Genomic DNA, 20,957 nt, shown 5'->3' with positions numbered 1-20,957 from the left:
AGTCATTGATACCGCCTGGGTCCTCTGGTCTCTGAGAAACCCACTGTATCCTCGTGAGAGAATGAGAATGCTACAATCCAGTGACACCTTAGTAATTTTATCAAAATAGTTGTAACCTTGCAGAGGCTTAGAAAAGATCTTGAGGATCCCTGGGGTCCCAGACCACAGTTAGATAACTGCAAACCCTTCTCTCCTGGCTGCAGCCCAGTCAGGGAGGTTCTGCTATCCTCAGGTACCCTAGAGAAAGCCACAGCACAGAAAGGATCCATGACTAGCCCAAGGTCACACAGCTACCAAGTGACCGTTCAGTACCATGCTTAGTTCCCGTCCATGTTCTCCCTTGATACTCCCAGACCACAATGCGAAACTGTAGTGACCCTCTTACTGGTCTCAGAAATCAGTCATATGGAGGTGCAGACTCCACTGGCTGGATAGGCAGTGGACACACAGGGGTAACTCAGACACAAGTCTGCTCTGAGGGAATGTTCTAGAATGTTGGCAGAGGTGAGAGTGGCCAGTGGCCTAGGTGGTCAGACAGGAGCGTGCAACCGGAAAAAGCTGCCAAAGGCCACAGGACAAGAGCCTGCACGGAGGAGACAGACAGACTGGGTTTCCAGTCTCAGCTCCGGCATGTGTCTGTCCTTCCCTGAGCCTCATCTGTCACCTTAAGACGGACTGTATCACTGGCACAGTGGTGTACGCCGTAATCCCAGCAGCTCAGGAGGCTGAGGCAGGAGGATCACAGGTTCAAAGCCAGCCGCAGCAAAAGCCAGATGCTTAGCGATTCAGTGAGCCCCTGTCTCTAAATAAAACACAAAAAAGGGCTGGGGATGGGGTTCAGTGGTTGAGTGTCCCCTAGTTCAATCCCTGGTACCAAAAAAGGACTGACTGTACCTGTGTGGGGCTCCCCGGGTCAGGTGAGATTGTGCACAGAAAGGACACAGTACAGCGCCAAGGTGCAAGACAGGTGGGGAGCCACAGGCAGAGCAGCCAGGAGCCTTGACCTCCTCCTGAGAAGGAAGGGAAGAAACTTCCAGGACTAGGAAGAAGACAGCCACCAAGACAGAAGCTGGGACCCTTAGTCAGGCAGAGCAGCCAGCCCAGGGTGCCACCGCAGGGAAAAGCCGGGAAATAATATCTCACTTGACTCTCCTGTTTCTTTCCTGTCTCTTGCTGGGCTCTCCCGAGTCCCATCTTTTTTTTTTTTTTTTTTTTTTTTTTTTTTTTTTTTTGCTACCTGGGATTGGGCATCCTTGTCCCTCTTTTTGGCCACTTTAGTCCCAACCAAACCTAGCAGCCCATGGGATTGAACTCAGGGCGTTTAACCCCTGAGCCACATCCCCAGTCCTTTCTTTTTGTGTTTTATTTAGAGACAGGGTCTTTGTGAGTTGCTTAGCGCCTTGAGATCCTCCTGCCTCAGCCTCCCAAGCCTCTGAGATTACAGGTGTGCGCCACCACGTCCGGTTAAAAATTCTTAGTGCTATTTGAACGAGGGATCCTGCATTTTCAATTTGCACTGGACCCTGCAACTGCTGTAGCCAATCCGGAGTCCAGCCTACCTGGAGGCCAGAGCCAGGAGCCAGTCCATGCCTTGCAAATAGTGGAATCGTCTCTTCCTCTCCCCCTACCCCTGGGCAGAGAGCAGTGTGGAAAGCTAGACTGCAGGTCAAAAGGGGCAAAGAAAGACATCTGACAACCATTATCTCTAGGGTTATTGCTTATTTTGCCACAATCACTAATTCTCCTCCAGCAGCATATGATAGTGGCTGCAGGCACAGATTCAGGACTCAGGCAGGCCTGTGTTTGACTGGGCTCCACCCCTATCAGTGTGATGCTGAGCAAGTGACTACCTCTCTCTCTGAGCCTCAGGCCCTTCCTCTGATTAGTGACAAGGACCCCAGTACTTACCCACCCTTTGACACTAGAACTGTGGTGGACCATACCACATCACAGTCAAGGGCATAAATGCTGTCCTGAGGTCAAGCCCTGACTGTGGGACTCACCAACTGCATGGCCTAGAGACATTACTTATCTTTGTGCCTCAGTTTCTTCTTCAATCAAATGGACACACTCATAAAGGTCATGACCTCCTATGTACCTTGGGAAGATGAGAATGCAGAATATAGAGTTTCAGAACTGCAGCCCCAGCAAGTCTGAGATTCAGTGTGTGTATAGAGGTCTTTGAGGTTAATTGCCTTCAACCTGAGGGTATGACAATGCCATATGGTATCCAGAAGTTACTTCAGTTCCTCATCTCCCCACCTTTGCTTTGGTTCTATTTATGTGATTCTTGGTTACTGTGTTTGTGCTCAGATCCCATGTAGGGCATTACCCCTTCTCCATGCCCATGTCCTCTGCCAATTGAGGCTCTCCCCCGCCCCCAAGTGCAGGTGCTCCCGGTTCCTCCATCCTGGCCAAGCTTGGTATCATCAGACTTTTTAGATTCTCCTGGGTATGAGGGTGGGCAGTGATCATTCACTGTGGCCTCTGCACTTGCGTATTTTTCAGGCCTGGTGAACTTGGGCATCCTTGTCCCTCTTTTTGGCCCCTTAGGTTTTAGAAAGGGGATTTAAGGTCTCTGGTTTCAGCCAGAGTGTACTCTGGGGTGGGAGCATTAGTCCCAACCAAACCTAGCAGCCCATGAGATGGGGTTCTCCTTGTCCAAAGAAGATGGGACAAAGGACTGGCCAGTAGTCACAGCCCCGGGGGCCGGAGGCAGTTCCAGCACAGGACTCCCGGGCTTTTTCCCCAGCAGAGGGAGCCCAAGGCAGAGAGTGACCCAGTGGGCCACTGGCCCCAGATGGAGCCCAGCTGGGCTTTGGGAGCTGCACTGGGGAAGGGAGGGGCCTCCTAAAGCCCTGCTGTCCCCTGGGGCCTTCCTGCAGGCCCAGGCACTGGGTGTTTGCAGGAGGGAGGTCTTGGCCGTCCAGCTTGGCCCGTGTCCCAGCTCCCCACTCAGTCTGTCCTTCTGCCTCCATCTCGGTGTCTCTTCCTTCCACTCTGCTTTCTCAGGCTCTTCTGTCTCATTTCATTTGAATTCTCTGTCTCAACCACCCTCCCTTGATCCCCTTTTATCCTTTTTGGGCTCCCCTCTGTCCCCTCAGCCACTGCAGCAGGGACCCTACCTTCCAGGTCCAGGCCATGTGACCCAGAGTCCTCTCTCAGGGGCCCCTGCCCAACTGTCCTTTACTGGTTGCGGGACCAGATGGTGGAGCCCCAAGTCCTGCTTCCCAGCCCTCAGGGGCCGGCCAGCTGGTCTGGCTCAGCCAAAGACTCCTGCTTGGAGGGCTGGGGGCTGGTCCCCGGCCATCTGAGGGGCACCAGCAGGATAATCCACTGGAGGTTCTGAGGCTGGTGGGCGGAGTCTCTGGAGACCCCTGGCCACGCCCACCTCCAACCTACCTAAGGCTCTTTCTCTAGCCAAGGAAACCCCCTCTGCCCCTTTTCCTTCTCTGTCCCACTTTCTATGTCCAGCTCAGTGTCTTGATCCAGGGCTTGACTCTCCATTTCCCTACTGTGTGATCCAGGGCACTGACCACACTTCTATGAGCCACACTGCCCAGTTATAGAGAAGGTTGAGTTTTGTGCTCTGATGGTCCTGGGTTTAAATTTTGACTCTGGCAGTTTCTACTCTGGGCCAGCCGCTCTCTGAGCCTCGGTCTCTTCAACTGGAAACTGGGAAGGCAGCAAGGTGGGCCCAAGTAGGAATAAGGTTGACCTGGGGGTCAGGGCTTGCTGTGTCCTACCTAAGGTGTCCCTCCCACCTGAGGCTGTCCATTTTGAACACCTATTTAATGTGTGTCTTTTTTTTTTTTTTTTCAAACATGGGTAAAAGATTCAGAAGCACAATGGTCATTAAAAACACACAGAAATGTTCAGCTTCCTTTGCCACTAAGGATGATGCAAATTAAAATAAGTAAGCAAGAATCTCACCTTTCAGATTCTGTTGTGTTTTTAAAACTTCGATGTCTTTTCAAAAAATGAACATGAAGTTTATATTGTATATACCAGATAACCATAAAGTGCAAGTTTTAAAGCTCACAATTCAGTGGTCCTTGGTAGATTTACAAAGTTGTGCGACCCTCGCCACTAGCAATCGCAGAACATTTTCATCATCCCCAAAGAAACCCATATCCATTAGCGATCACAGCCCATCTTCCTCCCTCCCGCCCAGTGTCATTTGTATCTCTATGGATTTGCCCGTTCTAGACATTTCATAGAAATGGAACCAAGCAATGTATGGTCCTTCATGCCTGACTTCTTTCACTTTACAAAATGTTTTCAAGGGTCATCCATGTTGTAGGATGAATCACTACTTCCTGTTTCCTCTGCTTTTATTTCTTATTTTTACTGTTTTTTGTGGTGCCTTCTCTCAGTGTTGTGGTGAGAAGCTCAAATGGAAGGATATTATATAAAAAGTAAGACATCCTCCATGTGTAGTCCTACTCCTCAGGGGTTTATTGGCTTTGAAAACTTTCTTCTCTGTCCTTCTAGAAATATTCCATGCATGTGCATGTATACACACACACACACACACACACACACACACACACACATACTCACACAGTATGTATCCCATACTAGAACTTGCCTTTCTTTCTTTTTTAAAATATTTTGTTTATTTAGTTGTAGTTAGACCCAATCAATATCTTTATTTTATTTTTATGTGGTGCTGAGAATCGAACCCAGGGCCTCACATGTGTTAGGCAAGCGCTCTGCCTCTGAGCTACAACCCCAGCCCAAACTTGCCTTTCTTACTTCACAAAATATCCTGGACATCCTTCCTTGGTCCAAATTTTATCTTCTTAAAATTTTTATTGGTGCTTAATAATTATACTGAATAGTGGGTTTCATTGTGGCCTATGTACATAACATAATGTAGTCAATTTAATTCCTGGACCCTGTTCTTTTAAACTGTTGCATAATATTCCACAGGGTGGTTTGACAATCTCCTCTCCTCTCTCCTTCCTCCCTCCCCTCCCCTTTTCTCCCCTCCCCTCCTTTCTCTTCTCCTCCCTTCTCCTCTCCTCCTCTTCTTCCTCTCTCTCCCTCTCGGCTCCCTCTCTCTCATGTGTGATGCTGGGGATGGAACCCAGGGCCTCACACATGCTAGGCAAGTGCTGTACCTCCATCCTGACAGTCTGTCTAACCAGCTTTCTGTTCAGAGACCTTTGGGCTGTTCCAACCTTCTGCAGCAAGCATTCCTGTCCATACATATTTGATCCCATGTGCAAGTAAGTGTTTCTGTATAAAATGATCCTTAAAGTAAAATCTCTAGACCAAAAGGATATGCATTTTATTTTTTTGATCAATATTGCCAAATATTCTCCTGAAAAGACAGTGGCCACACCTGTTGGTTGAGAGCTGTCTTCTCCCCACATGTTCACCATCATTAGACACAAACTTTTCATCTCTGCCAATTTGAGAGGTGGGATCCTGGCTTGTGATTTTTTTTGAATTTTTAAATATGTCTTAATTAGTTATACATGACATTAGGATGCACTTATGCACTTTGATATATCATGCATAGATGGGGTATAATTTCTCATTTTTCTGATTGTACGTGTTGCAGAATCACATCAATCATACAGTCATATATGTACATAAGGAAATAATGTCTTTTTCATTCTACTATCCTTCCTATCCCCACATCTCCACCCCTCCCCTCCCCTCACTCCCTGCTACCTAATCTAAGGTAACTCTATTCTTCCCAACACCGCCCCTGCCTTTATTGTGAATTAGCATCCACCTATCAGAGAAAGCATTTGGCCTTTGGTTTTTTGGGATTGGCTTATTTTGCTTAACATGATGTTCCCAGCTCCACCCATTTACCGGCAAATGCCATAATTTCATTCTTCTTTAACGCTGAGTAATATTCTATTGAATATACATACCACATTTTCTTTATCCCTTCATCTATTGAAGGACACCTAGGTTGGTTCTGTAGTTTAGCTATTGTTATTATTTTTATTAGCATTTTCCTTAATAGTGGAGGTTGAGTGTCTTTTTGTGTATTTAGTGACCATTGTATTATGAATCTTATACTCATGTTTGTAGAAAAAAAAAGGATACACATTGAATGGGTGTTCAAAATATGTAGCATTAAAAGAAATGTAGCATCTTTTGCAGAAGTAGAAAAGTATCAGTCCCTGAAATTATCCCATCTCAAGTCAGGAGGCCACTTGCCGGAGGGTTTTCTTCTAATGAAAAGTTGGAGCTTATAACCATGAAATCTCAGACCATATTTAAGTTTCCTGAATTCTAACACATTGTATTGTTTCTACTCATCACTATGATGATTTTTAGGAAGAACAATCCTTTGTGAAGGAGATCCTAAGATGACTGTTCCTTCTTTCACTTCTGCTTCTTGTAATTGCACCTTTTAAATTTCCATCTTGTGTGGTTTTGATGTGTTATAAAGTCTGATTTTTTTAAACCCATTTTTATTTCCTTATGAATTGTGAACTCTATCAGCTGGGACTCTCGGGTGGATTGATCATTTAAATTATAGCCTCAGGAATCTCTTCACTTCTGAGCCCCACTTTTGTGTGTTGGGCTCATTCTTTCTCAGGGGGTCTCTTCCCTCTGGTGACAAGACAGTCCCTAGTACCGCAGGCCTCCATCCTCTCAGCTTAGGAGCCCCACGGGAAGAAAGAGGGCCTCGGCTGTGATGCACAGTTTTCCCAGCAACAGTGAGAAGACTTTCCTTTGCCTCTTCTGAGGTCACATGCCCAGCTACGTCAGTCTGATGGCCAGAGCGATTCCATGTTCTCATTGGCCGGGCCTGAGTCACATGACTGTCCTTGGACCACAGGGTTCCCTCAGCCCCTAAGGAAGCTGGAAGAGTTTTCTTTGGCCCTGTTTAGGTATTCCTGACCCAATCCTGGGGGCCAGGGGGAGTTCATTGTTCCAATTGGCCCCACTTGGGCCACAGTGGGACTCCAGATTCCACTGGCTCCTCAGGACCTGAGAGTAGGATCCCAGGCGCTAGGAAGGAGGGACTTCATGTTGGACAAGCCAACAGCTGTACACTCAGAACCTTGGAGTAAAAGTCCTGCCTTGCTTCTTGAGTTTTGGTTTGCGATCATTTCTTGTAATCTGTTACCACTTAATTTTATTATTATTTTGTTTTCTTCTCTAGACTTCTTTCATCTGTTTAGAATCACATAATATGTAAATATATTCTTTATGGCAAAATGTCTTACTAACTTAGAAGTCTTCAGTAAAATACAAAAAAAATTAAAAGCTCATGAATAGTTAGATGCAGCGGCACTCCTCAGTAACCCCAGCAACTCAGGAGGCTAATATTCACCTCCAAATCCTATACTCCAAAAGGAACCCTAGTTATTATTTTGTGTACATCTTCCTAGATCTTTTTCTATGTATTTACAAATGTGCCTGTGTTTTATTTATTTTCATGTTTAATTTGAATTTTTTAATAAATAAATTTTCATGCTTCAGACATCAAAAACCATACAAAAAAAAAAATCCTACATGAAATTTTTTTCTATCCCCGTTATCTTTTCATTAGGTTCTTATGCCTCCACGATAGATACCATCTGTTATTAATTTCTTGTTTACTCCAGGGAATTTTTATGCATGCGCAATTCACTACAAATTTATATCATATGGAGGATCTAAATTGTTCTTTCCTCCTCACAGTAACTCTTCTTATTTATTCCTTACTCATGAAGATTTGTTTAACCATTTAACTCTTCTTTTTTAATATTTGTTTTTAATTATAGACAGACACAATACCTTTGTTTTACTTACTTTTTTTATGTGGTGCTGAGGTTGGAACCTAGTACCTCCCACATGCTAGGGGAGTGCTCTACCCCTGAGCCACAACCCCAGCCTTAAGCATTTCACTCTTGATGGGCAATGAGGTTGTTTCTAGTTTTTTCCCCTATTATAAACTTCACGATGGTGAAATCCTTGGACACACATCTTTGTGCATATGTGCCAGTATTTCTTTAGATAGATTCATAAGAGTGGAAGTGCAAGTGTTGGTCAGTTGTATGCATATATTACATTTTGATAGGACCTGCCAAATTGTCTTCCAAAAAAGCTCTGCCAATTTATACTGCCACCCACAGTGGCAGAGCATGCTCTTCTCCCTGCATCTTTGCCAACACTAGATATTATCTGCTTTTTACAGTTTTGCCCGTCTGATGAGTACAAGAGGATATCTTGTTTTAATTTGCTTTTTCCTGATGACTGGAGAGACTGGGCATCTTTTCACATGTGTGTTCCCTGTTTGCATCTGATGCTTATTTTTTTAAACATTTAAAAAAATTTTTTTAGTTGTAGGTGGACATACATTTATTTTACTTATTGATTTTTATATGGTGCTGAGGATTGAATCCAGTGCCTCCTGTGTGCTAGGCAAGCGCTCTGCCTTTGAGCCACAACCACCAGCCTTGATACCTGTTTCTCTTTTGTCCCATCTTTTTTTCTTTTTTTTAATATTTATTTTTTTAGTTATCGGCAGACACAACATCTTTGTTTGTATGTGGTGCTAAGGATCGAACCCGGGCCACATGTGTGCCAGGCGAGCGTGCTACCGCTTGAGCCACATCCCCAGCCTTTTTTTTTTTTTTTAATATTTATCATCTTTTTTTCTTTGCTGATATCCCACTTTGAATAAATCATAATGGAGGCCTATTGTGTGCCAGGCACTGTTCTGGGCACTCAGAAATGCAGCAGTGAATGTGACACAGCCCCTGTCTTCAGGGAGGTCACATTCTAGAAGCAGGAGAGCAATTAAAAGCTCATGAGTAGCTAGATGCAGCAGCCCACCTCAGTAATCCCAGCAACTCAGGAGGCTAAGGCAAGAGGATTGCAAGTTTGAGGCCAGCCTCAGCAACTTTGCGGGACCCTCAGCAACTTAGTGAGACCCTATCTCAAAATAAAAAAGGGCTGGGGTGTAGCTCAATGGTAAAGTGCTCCTGAGTTAAATCCCCACTCATGTGCATCATCATCATCATCATCATCATGATGCACATGAGTAAATACAGTCATGGAATGGTGGTGGTAAATATGGAGGCGGAGTAAGCAGAATGCAGGGGAATTATCTGATTAAAGAAATCAGTTCCTTGTTCTAATTCTTATCAAATATTTTTTCAGGTTGAAATTTGCCTTCTAACTTACATCTATAAAAATTTTGTTGGTTTTTATGTGGTCAGATTTATAACTCTTTCCCTTTATGGGTTTAAGCTTGGAAAAGTTTTCTCCATCCCAAGATTATCAGTGCAACTTGCCCGGTTTTCTTGTGGATTTACTTATTCCATTTACGTCTTTAATCCATCTGGGACTGTTTTTAGTATAAAGAGCAAGGAAGGGATCCAGCTAAATTGGTTAGCCAGTTGGCCTATGACCGTTCACTAAACTGCCCATCTTTTCCTTGGGGATTTGTAATGGCATCTATAAACCGTTAATTCTCCTGTGTATTTAGGTCTGCTTTTGCACTTTTGGTCTATCCCTATGGCACATCGACCATCCAAACCACTCTAGCTTTGTATTTATTTTTTATGTCTGGCAAGATTAGCTCTTGGACAAATTACCTAACTTCTCTGGGCCTGTTTCCTCTTCTGTAAAACGGGGGTACTATCAACCTTGAAGGGTTGTTCTGGCAATTAATGAATGGATGGACCATTTGAGTCCCAGGGTCAGGTAAGCCTTTTTGTGAAGGTAATATTTGAGCTGAAATCTGACTGACCAGGAGGAGTGTGTCTGGCAGAGGGAGCAGATAAGGCCGAGCCCTGGGGCAGGAGCTAGTTTAGGGGGTTGCAGGATCCCCTCCCCACCCGCCCCCGGGATGGATGGTGGCGCTTCTGCAGGGGACTGAGTGGAACGGTGGGCGGAGGCGAGTGGTACTGGAGAGCCACAGGAGGATCCGGAGGGAAGGTGGACCCCGCTGACCCTGCCCCTGTTCCCGCAGTCGATGGAGTCACAGGTGGAGGAGTGGTACCGCGAGGTAGGAGAGTTGCAGGCGCAGACGGCGGCGCTTCCTTTGGAGCCGGCGAGCAAGGAGCTGGTGGGCGAGCGGCAGAACGCGGTGGGCGAGCGGCTGGTGCGCCTGCTGGAGCCGTTGCAGGAGCGCCGCCGCTTGCTGCTGGCCTCCAAGGAGCTGCATCAGGTGGCTCACGACCTAGACGACGAGCTGGTGAGGCTGGGCGCCAGGACCCTGGGCGGGATCAGGGGCGGAGTTTCGAGAATGGTGTGGGACGAACCCGGGATCTCGAGGTTGAGGACCAGCGGGGGCTGGGTGTAGGGGACGGGGGCGGGTCTGAGAGTGGAGGGCACCGACAGACTCAGTCATTCATTCACTTGGTCATTTACTCTTTCATATTCATGCTCACTTTCAACCACTCATTGATTCATTCATGAAGTCATTTATATACTCACCAGTTGATTCTTTATTTCTTCTTCCACTATTTACTTATCACTCATTATTCGCTCATTTTCTCGTTTCTATTCATTTCCTCACTCAATCACTCCCTGATTGGCTTGTTCATTCATTCACTTTGACTAATTTGTTACTGACTTATCAGTCCGGGCCCAGCCTGTGGACCTGGGGCCCACAGGTAACCAGCGCAGACCCTGCTGCTGGCCATAGAAGGTTCAGAATCCAAAGGGGAAAACAGACTTGTCCCAGACAGTGACAACCCAGGGTGGTTAGGATCATGATGATGAGTGTAAGGAGCAGTAGAAGCCCAAGAAGGTAATTGACCAAAGTTCTAAGTCAGGGAGAGCTTCCTGGAGGAGGGGATGTCTGAGCTGAGACCTGAAGGAAGAGCACAAGTGAGGAGGAATGGGAAGGGACTTCCAGGAAGCCAGACCTGCATGTGCAAGAGCCAGCAGTGAGCAGGAGGCTGCCCAAGTGCAGAGAGCAAGACAAAGCATGTCACTAGAGGAGGCGAAAGATGTGTCTGAGCTTTCAGGCAAGGAAGGCCACCGGATGCCACGCAGAGGGCTTGAGTGTTAGTGGGACACAGCAGTCTTTGGGTGCATCTTCCCCTTGACCTACTCCTTGTGTCCTCTCCAGGCATGGGTTCAGGAGCGGCTGCCACTGGCCATGCAGACAGAACGAGGCAGTGGTTTACAGGCTGTCCAGCAGCACATCAAAAAGAACCAGGTGAGCTGAGCCAGGTGAGGGAGAAGGTAGGACACAATTGGATAACAAGTGACAGAAAACAACTCAAGGTGGCTAAAAACCCCTGAAAGAATTTATTGGCTCTTGTAATTGAAAAGACTGTGGACAGCAGGTCCAGATACATCCAGGTGCCTTGTGTGTGTGTGTGTGTGTGTGTGTGTGTGTGTCTCTCTCTCTCTCTCCCTCTCTCTCTTTTCCCTTCATATTAGCTTTGTTCTCAGGTCAACTTTCCTCTCTTTATCTGGTGATGAAAGGCCTCCAGCAGGTTCAGATTACATCCCAGCAGAAAAACCAAAGAGAATTTCTTCCTCTCAAAAATTTCCATTAGTCCCAGGGATAACTCTTATTGGCTCAACTTGGGTCATGTGACACCCCCCCTGCCCCCAGCTATTCATGATGGGATTTGGTTGGTTCCTTAGTCTAGCTAGGGCTGAGGGCCTGGAACCTGCTGGTGGAATGAGCTTCAGTTAAATTACCTGGCCTGAGAAGGAGACAAGGGGGTTCCCCAAAGGAAAAGGAAGGTCTTGTGACTAGAAATAAGGGGAATGGCTTTGGGGCAAGGAAAAAATTCAACAAACAAAACCTCAAAATACCCATAGGGGAGGTTGTGGCTCAGCAGCAACGGGCTCGCCTGGCATGAGTGAGGCACTGGGTTTGATCCTCAGCACCACATAAAAATAAATAAAATAAAGGTAATGTGTCCATCTACAACTAAAAAAAATTTTTAATGTCCTTAGGGGCAAAAGATATAGATAATCAGAGAGCAGGTGCTGACCCCTAAGTTGAGCAAATTGGGGGAAGGAGCATTTGAGCCCCCCCCAAATCTCTGGATATCTGTTCACCTCTTGTGACCTCATTTCTATATCCAAATAAGAGGACAGTTGGTCTAGAAAAGAGGTTCTCAAACTCTGTAGCAGAGGACTAAAGCCCAAAGTAAGGCAAATAATAGTAATCATATTTGATGAAAGACTTAATATGTACTAAGAACTGCCCACTGGGAATGATGGCAGGGGATATGTGGATTACTTAATTCCCTCAACAACCCTATGAGACAGGTATTGTCATTTTATTTCCCCCATGTTACCCATAAATAAGTTGGTAGAATTCAACGCCGAAGGATATCGGGAGGTGGGGCCACAAACTCTTTTGAGAAGTTCATGATCATGAGATTGTGTTGCATTAAATGAAGTTCTTTCAGAGATTGGAGTCTTTCTTAGACTTTACTTTTTTATCTTAATGAAAATACTGCATGCCTTTGACAGTGTTGGGAACAAACAGAACTGCATGGCCCTTGTCACAGTTGAGGAAACCCAATTAAGAGCACTTAATGTTTAAAACGGGCGGGGGGTGGGCTGGGCTGGGCTGTGTGTGCAACGGGAGTGCTGGATCTACAGGGGCTGCCGAAGGGAATCATCGAAGCTCACATTGATTGAGCTACACATGCAGGATCGACAGATATGGACGGGCAGCTACTTATAAATTATACTTCAGCCTAGTTTGCAAGCCTCTGTTTCAACCTTTGGATGCTGTCTTGTATCACCAAATTTATTGGTTGAGGGAGCAGTCTGGAGCCAGCCTTCTGTGTTCAAATCCTGGCAGCCTTAACTAGCTACTCGTTCTTGGGATCCTAGCTTCTCTCCTTGCTTGCTTTCCCACCCACAACATGGGGGTATGAGTTAGCGAGTAACGGCAAAACGCTTATATTGTAACTGGCCTGTGTATCTATCTGGTAAGCGATCGGAATATTTGCTAATTGTTCCGCGGGCCCATGCTGGTCACAGAGGTAGGTGATCATGGCCTTGAGGAATCTCTGAATCCTGGTCTCCACTCGGACCTTCCAATCCCAGGGCCTGCGGCGGGAGATCCAGGCGCATGGGCCGCGCCTGGAGGAGGTGTTGGAGCGCGCGGGCGCGCTGGCCTCGCTGCGCAGCCCAGAGGCGGAGGCCGTGCGCCGTGGCCTGGAGCAACTGCAGAGCGCCTGGGCAGGACTGCGCGAGGCGGCTGAGCGGAGGCAGCAGGTGCTGGACGCCGCCTTCCAGGTGGAACAGTACTACTTCGACGTGGCCGAGGTGGAGGCGTGGCTGGGCGAGCAGGAGCTGCTCATGATGAGTGAGGACAAGGGCAAGGTGCGCCCAGGCTGGGGGTGCTGGGGGCCTGGGGGCGCAGGAGCCCGGGGCCGGCCTCTGCCGCCTCATCGCGGGTGCCATGTGTCCCCAGGATGAACAGAGCACCCTGCAGCTGCTCAAGAAGCACCTGCAGCTGGAGCAGGGCGTGGAGAACTACGAAGAGAGCATCGCGCAGCTGTCGCGCCAATGCCGGGCGCTGCTGGAGATGGGGCACCCGGACAGGTGGGCGGGCGGGGGCGGGGCCAGTTAGGGGCGGGGCCAGTTTGTAGGGAATGGTCCAGCAGGATCAGGATCCAAAGGTTAGCTCTTGGCAGGGCCAGAACTGGACATTGGGGCTGGCGCCCTCGGATCTTGGCCACTGGGAGGAACCAGAATAAAGAGGCACTGCACAGGCATGGTTTAGAGGGCGGGGCCAGTAGCTTTGGGATTTGAGTGCTGTAATGGACCTTATTGGGTGTAAAGGGGGAGGCGACTGAGTTAGAGAAGTCATAGCCAGGGAAAGGAAAGTCCTCTTTCTACCCAGTGTCTGGGCAGTGTTTGGGAGGACAGAAAAGCCTGGAACGCTGAGATTGGACATGGGGATGGGACCTGAGACCTCCTGATATGGCTAGACCAAGCCTCTGAAAATCTTTTTCTAAGGGTGGGATCTAAGAGGGGCGCTGAGCAGGAGCCTTGTTCCAGTGAATCCCGAGATTAGGACCGGAGGTGGGTGGGTTGGCTGGCCACCCATATCACTGCATGAGAGGGACAAGGGATCAAAGATATAAGAAACTGGGCAAAACAACAACAACAACAAAAAGGACAAAAGCATAAAATAAATTAGGCAGTTCCAGGGGAGTGGAGGTGAGCTTATCAAGCTCTGGAGGCAGAGCTTTCTCTGGGTGCTGAGATCCAGTCCAGAGCTAATTGAATCTGAGATTTGGCAGAAAACAGCTCTGCTGGAGGGAAGCTGAGAGGAAATACCTTGGGAGGGGGAGATGAGGTCACAGCACTGCCCCAGAAGTCTCAGGGGGCTCTCCCCTGCCCCTCCCCCCTTCTCTAGCGAGCAGATCAGCCGGCGGCAGTCTCAGGTGGACCGCCTGTACGTGGCGCTCAAGGAGCTTGGGGAGGAACGAAGGGTGGGCCTGGAGCAGCAGTACTGGCTGTACCAGCTCAGTCGCCAGGTGGATGAGCTAGAGCACTGGATTGCTGAGAAGGAGGTGGTGGCTGGTTCACCAGAGCTGGGCCAGGACTTCGAGCATGTCTCGGTAAGTAAGCATCATTAGGAAAAACAGTGGCCACTGGGTATGCTCCTAATATTCTCTGGGCCTCCGTTTCCCCATCTGTAGCATGGGCATAGTAATAGCACTCACCTCATGGCTCCACTGTGAGACAAATGAATTAATATGTCGTAAAGGACTTAGAACCCTGCACAGCATACTCAGGGTCTTGCACAGGATTCGTTATTAATACTGTACCATCATTACTATTTTATTATTGTCATTTCTATTATTGCTACAGAGTATTGGATGTTATTTTTTATTATAATGATATTTATTTTTTTAATGACTCATGCCCCTCACATGATAGCAAGTTGGAGGGGACGGGTACATGCAGCACCTTTGCCCACTTGCTGTGTCCCCCCCCCCATACATCCTGGTGGCAGGTGCTGCAGGAGAAATTCTCAGAGTTCGCCAGTGAGACGGGCACGGCAGGACGTGAGCGGCTGGCAGCTGTGAACCAGATGGTGGATGAGCTGATCGAGTGTGGCCATACGGCAGCAGCCACCATGGCTGAGTGGAAGGATGGGCTGAACGAGGCCTGGGCCGAGCTGCTGGAGCTCATGGGTACTCGGGCCCAGCTGCTGGCCGCTTCTCGGGAGCTACATAAGTTCTTCAGTGATGCCCGAGAGCTTCAAGGACAAATTGAGGAGAAGCGGAGGCGACTGCCTCGCCTTACTGCCCCACCTGAGCCAAGACCCAGTGCCAGCTCCATGCAAAGGACCTTGCGAGCCTTTGAGCACGATCTGCAGCTGCTCGTGTCCCAGGTGGGGCGATGGTGGCCATTGGGCAAGGTGGGAGGCATGTGGGCAGCAACGCAGACAAAAGTCAGGCTGTGGAGGAGATCATAAGAGGCAGTGGGACAAATAGAAAGTAGACCTCAGAAGAGGAAGAAATTGGACTGATTGTATGGTGCATGGAAATGGGGTAGTGACAGAAAAAAATGAGGTAGTAGGGCTGGTGGAAAAGATATGATGTTTCCATATATAGTTGGGCAGTGGTTCCAAGTGAATGGTAAGATCCCAGTATGGTAAATTTAGATGGAGGATTAAAGCATAATTTTGAGAGATTTAAGAGAAATTTGGCTGTGGGCAGATAGAAATTAGACAGCAGGTCTCTGCTAAAAATATTTTTTCTGAAATTATTTTGATATGGAAGAGCTGAATGGAAAAGGCAACAGAGCTAATAGAAATTAGGCGGAGGGTCTGAGAGGAATTGGGAGGTGGACCTAAGAAATTGGGTGGAAATGAAGTTGTGGGCCTAATAGAACTCAGGCAGCAGGACTGAAGGCAACTGGTTTGAAGGCCTAAAAGGAGATAGAAATTGGACAATTGTTTTTACAATAGGACTCAGAGAGATAGCAATTAAGTGATGGATCTGTTAGAAATGGGGGTGGAGTGGGTAAGCAGTACACAGTGGCACACACCTGTAATCCCAGCTACTGGGAGACAGAGGCAGAAGCATCACAAGTGCGAAGCCAACCTGGGCAACTTACGGAGATCTTGTCTCAAAATAAAAAATGAAAAGGGTTGGGGATATGGCTTTGTGGTAAAGCACTGCTTGGCACGAGGAAGACCCTGGATTTCATCCCCAGCACTGCCGAGGAAGGAAAGAGAGGGAGAGAGAAGAGGAGACTATAAATTGAATAGTGTTTCTAAAGGAACTGGTCTACTCATCAGCAGTGGGTCTGAATGAATAGAATGCAGGTTGGGAAACATACCCAGTGGACATCAGGGCGGCAAGGGGTTTCCTGGGGAAATCAGATTGCTCTGAAACAAGAGAGAGGTGGGCCTGCCTGAAAAAATAGGTGGGAGACCAAAAGAAATCAGGCAGTGGTAGATTTAAAAGAAGTCAAAACCCAGAAGAAGAATCAGGAAGCAGACATGAGTAGTTGGTAGTGAGTGTACAAGAAGTCAGAGAGCAGAGGCCAGAGGATCAGGCAGCAGGTGGGAGGGAAGCCGGGTCTTGGGATCTCAGAGCGCAACAGGCTCCGCACTCCGTCTGCAACGGGGGAAGGAGAGGGTGGAGCCTAGGTCGCTCGCGAGAAGGGGAGGGCGGGGCCTGGGCGGGGCCTGGGCGGGGCGGAGGGCTGCCGCCAGACTTGGCTCACCCTTCAGGTACGGCAGCTGCAGGAGGGCGCTGCTCAGCTGCGGACCGTGTACGCGGGCGAGCACGCCGAGGCCATCGCCAGCCGGGAGCAAGAGGTGCTGCAGGGCTGGAAAGAGCTGCTGGCAGCCTGCGAGGACGCCCGCCTGCACGTCAGCTCCACGGCCGACGCCCTGCGCTTCCACAGCCAGGCCCGCGACCTGCTCTCCTGGATGGACGGCATCGCGGGCCAGATCGGGGCAGCTGACAAGCCCAGGTGCCCCTCATCCCACCTCGGGCTTCCTACGTGCCACTGGCAGCCTCTCTCAGCTGTCCCCCGCCCACCAACAATCCCCTACCCATAGGAAACCACAACAGCCAGTATCTGCATGGCACCCCATGTGCCTGTCACTGTTCTAGAAACTTCACATGCATTTGGACCCCTTTGGGGACTGGCATTGGCGTCTCAGAGCATGGGGCAGCCTCCTGCTCTCTGTCCTTCCCAGGTGCCTAAGACTGCCCTCCATCTCCAGGTGTTACAGTATGGGATGGGCTGAGGCCAGGTTGGGTGCAGGGGAGGTGTGGTCCCTGTCAGGGTGGAGGAACACTGTGACAATTCCCATATCTTGGGGTTAACCTAGTAGGCACTGATTTACTGCTCACATAATGGCAGTATGTCAGTGTCCAGCAGAAGCCAAACCTGTCCCACAGTGATTGGGAACCAGGATCCTGCCATTTGGCCCTGGGGGTCATTTCCTCAACCCTCTCAAAGGGAAAAAGACAGCAGGAGGGTCTCACATGCTGCTGGTAAGTTAGCCAGTTTATCTCCCAGAGAGGCTGAAGGCTGAGACCATCAGTGTGCCCAAGAAGAAAAGGACCTGGAGAGGGTGACATATGGTATTGTTTCTGTGCTGGTAAGGCCTTGAGCCTTCATCCATTTACTTAGTGAATATTTATTAGGTGCTGGAGATGGAACCCAGGGCCCCTCCAATGCTAAGCACATGCTCTACCACTGAGCCGTTCCTCTCCAGCCCCTAGCAAATATTTACTGAATACTTGTTGTGGGCCATGTAGTGGACAAGGTCAAGCCCTTGGCCTCCAAGGGCGGAGAGAGGCAACAAATTGGTAAACAAGCAAGCCCCTAATATCATTTCAGAGAGTGAGAAGTGCCATCAGGAAACATAAAGCAAGGTAAGGGAACCAGGTGACACTGGCAAGGTCTCTCTGAGGATAGGATGTTTGAGTGGAGGGAGACCTGACTGAAGTGCTGGGTGAGTCAGGTTAGGTTTGGGGGAGAAGGAGAGTTCCAAAGACCCTACGGTGGACTAAGTATGTCTGAGCAGGAGCCACAGTCTCACCTTGGCTGCAGGGAAGGAAAGGAGGAGGAGTGAGGAGTGGCAAGAAGTGAGGCCAGAGGGCCAGTAGGGCCCTGGAGACCAGGAAAAGCTTTGCCTTTTCCCTGATTGAGTTGGCAGCCATGGGAGAGTTCAGAGCAGGGAGGAAGGTGAAAAGTGCATCAGTGAGGAATAGACAGGTAGACCAGCTGGTCCAGGTGAGAGCCATTGGTGGCTTGAGCCAGAGTGGTGTTTATGTCAAGATGAAGAAGAAATCTCGATTTTCAGACTTAAAATGTCTTCATGATGAGAAAATTTAAGTATCCAATATACAGAAGTAGATATAACAACATAGTGAAGCTGCATGGGAATTGAGAACATGTGACTTGAATAATCAACATCCTACCAGTCTCATTTCAGCTACTCTCCCTCCATTTATGCTGTGTTGTTTCAAAACAAATCTCAGGCTTTGTATCATTTCACAGCATATATTTTAAAATTATAAGTGTCCAGTCTTCTCTGATGGTCAAGGGGGAGAGAAAAGGAAATGACTAGTCATGGATGAATGATAGATGAATCTACTGAGATGGAGAGGAGAGAGCACATCTGTGGGATGGACAGAATCAGAAAGGTCACTTGACATGTTAAAATTAAAATTCATTACAATGTGGGGCCTTCAGAAATAAGTTTGGACACATTATTATAAAACTATAATTGCTAACTGGTGGAACCTTCAGAAATTTAGAATTTGTGTTGGACATTGGATAGTTTACAATGGTCCTGTCCAATAGTTATATATTTCAAGCCACAAATGTGAGCCACATATATAATTAAAAATTTTCTTGTAACCACATTAACAAAGTAAAAGGAAGCAAATTAAAATGAATTTTAGCAATACTTTCCTTTTCTTTTTTTGTACTGGGTATTGAACCCTGAGGTGCTTTTACTATTGAGCCACATCCCTAGCCCTTTTTGAGACAGGGTCTTGCTAAATTGCTTTAGTGCCTCCTGGAGTTGCTGAGCCTGACCTTGACCCTGACCTCGACCCTGATCTCCTGTCTCAGCCTCCTGAGTCTCTGGGATTACAGGTGCGCACCACCCTGCTGGGCAACAATACTTTTTTTTTTTTTTTTTTTGCGTAGTATTGAGGACTGAATTCAGAGTGCTCTACCACTGAACTACATCCCCCGTCCTTTCTATTTTTTTGTTTTGAGACAGGATCTCACTAAATTGCTGGGGCTGGCCTCAAACTTGGAGTCCTCCTGCCTCAGCCTCCTGAGTCACTGGGATTATAGACATATGCCACTGTGCCTAGGCAGCTATACATATTGGTTGACCCTATGTGCTCAAGATAGTCAATATCAACATTATCAATTAATGTTAACTAGACTGGCAGTGGTGGTATGGGCATGAAGTCCCAGGTACTCAGGAGGCTGAAATTGGAGGACAGCTTGGACCCAGGAGTTGGAGACCAGCCTGGACAACATAGCAAGACCCCATCTCTAAAACAAAACAAAATATTAATAAGATATTTTATATTCATTTTTACACTAAGTCCTCAAAATCTGGTGTGCACTTTAACACATCAGTTCAGAACTACCACATTTCAAGTGGCAACATGTGTCTAGTGTTTAATACACTGGACAGCACAGAGTTGTAGGGTTAGAATCATCAGCTGGTGGAAATTTCACAAGCATAGCTCTAGCAAGTTAGAAAAATTGGACCTTGAAATCCTAGAAGGTTAGAATCACAAGTATGAAACTTTGACACCTTGGAAAATTGGAATCATTGATTTAGTGAAGACCATTGGACCCTCAGAACTTGGCCATAGAAGGTAGGTATCCTGAGATGCCATGAAGCATCAGCCTCAAGGGAATTGATGGGAACTGCATATATGGGTTGGGCTGAGGGTGACTTCCAGTGGCTCAAATCCCTGTCACTGCCCACTGCAGGGATGTGTCATCGGTGGAGGTGCTCATGAACTACCACCAGGGCCTGAAGACTGAGCTGGAGGCACGGGTGCCTGAGCTGACTGCCTGCCAGGAGCTGGGGCGCTCCCTTCTGCTCAACAAGAGTGCCATGGCTGATGAGGTAGGGGGGGGCACCTGGGGTCCTCTTCTGCCCCCCAGGTTCCTTGAGGTGGAAGCCACCCCTGACACCCCTTCCCACCCACCCACCACACCCAGATCCAGGCACAGCTGGACAAACTGGGAACCAGGAAGGAGGAGGTGTCAGACAAATGGGACCGCCATTGGGAGTGGCTGCAGCAGAGTGAGTGGGGATCCAGACACATGTGGCTCAAGGACACAAAGACATGCTCCAGCATGTTAAGGCCCAGAGGATGACATGACCACATTTTGCACACCACCCAAGAAGCGAACATAAAGGCCTGGGAGGGTGGATGATGGGGTGCCACTGAATCCTTCATGGCGGACTCCTAGGGGAGAAACTGGGACCTTCAAAATAACCCCAGCCCCTATCACTCCTGCAGAGCCCACAGTGGTCAGGACTGGGATGGGGAACCTGCAGGGTGTGGAGGGCCAGGGAGGACAATTGCTGCCCCCAAAATGGTCCCTGTGTGTTCCCAGTGCCCTTACCCTGTGTGTCTGCCCCTAGTGCTGGAAGTGCATCAGTTTGCCCAGGAGGCAGTGGTGGCTGATGCCTGGCTGACAGCCCAGGAGCCACTCCTGCAGAGCCGGGAGCTGGGCAGCAGTGTGGATGAGGTAGAGCAGCTTATCCGGAGACATGAGGCCTTCCGCAAGGCAGCCGCAGCTTGGGAAGAGAGGTTCAGCTCTCTGCGACGCCTGACCACGGTGAGCACTCCAGATCCTGCCCTCCTGCCCCACACCCATCCTGCATGAGAGAGACACACCTGGACTTGGTGCCTAGTCCCTTGTTGAATGAGGGCTAAGAGATCTATACTGTGCTCCCAGTGGGGCTGGGGGACAGACCTGACACTAGACAATGACAGTACAGAGGGTCAGGAATGTGATGCAGA

At 48.4% G+C, this 20,957-nt stretch overlaps 1 protein-coding gene across 1 annotated transcript in view; it reads left to right on the top strand.

Moving 5' to 3' along the window:
- The window catches only part of Sptbn4 (spectrin beta, non-erythrocytic 4), a 75,200-nt gene that overhangs the window by 47,125 nt on the left and 7,118 nt on the right, over positions 1 to 20,957 (top strand). Inside the window, exons 21-30 of the mRNA XM_076837627.2 lie at positions 9,941 to 10,165; positions 11,048 to 11,137; positions 13,003 to 13,281; positions 13,373 to 13,503; positions 14,324 to 14,528; positions 14,927 to 15,307; positions 16,658 to 16,902; positions 19,912 to 20,050; positions 20,146 to 20,230; positions 20,576 to 20,772. Of these exons, the coding sequence (XP_076693742.2) occupies positions 9,941 to 10,165; positions 11,048 to 11,137; positions 13,003 to 13,281; positions 13,373 to 13,503; positions 14,324 to 14,528; positions 14,927 to 15,307; positions 16,658 to 16,902; positions 19,912 to 20,050; positions 20,146 to 20,230; positions 20,576 to 20,772 (1,977 nt within the window). The remainder of the gene's footprint in view (positions 1 to 9,940; positions 10,166 to 11,047; positions 11,138 to 13,002; positions 13,282 to 13,372; positions 13,504 to 14,323; positions 14,529 to 14,926; positions 15,308 to 16,657; positions 16,903 to 19,911; positions 20,051 to 20,145; positions 20,231 to 20,575; positions 20,773 to 20,957) is intronic.

This window comes from Callospermophilus lateralis, chromosome 18, assembly GCF_048772815.1.
Source record: "Callospermophilus lateralis isolate mCalLat2 chromosome 18, mCalLat2.hap1, whole genome shotgun sequence".
Classification (NCBI taxonomy): Eukaryota; Metazoa; Chordata; class Mammalia; order Rodentia; family Sciuridae; genus Callospermophilus; species Callospermophilus lateralis.
Note: the sequence above shows the minus strand (reverse complement) of the source record. Positions and strands in the feature narration are given on the sequence as shown.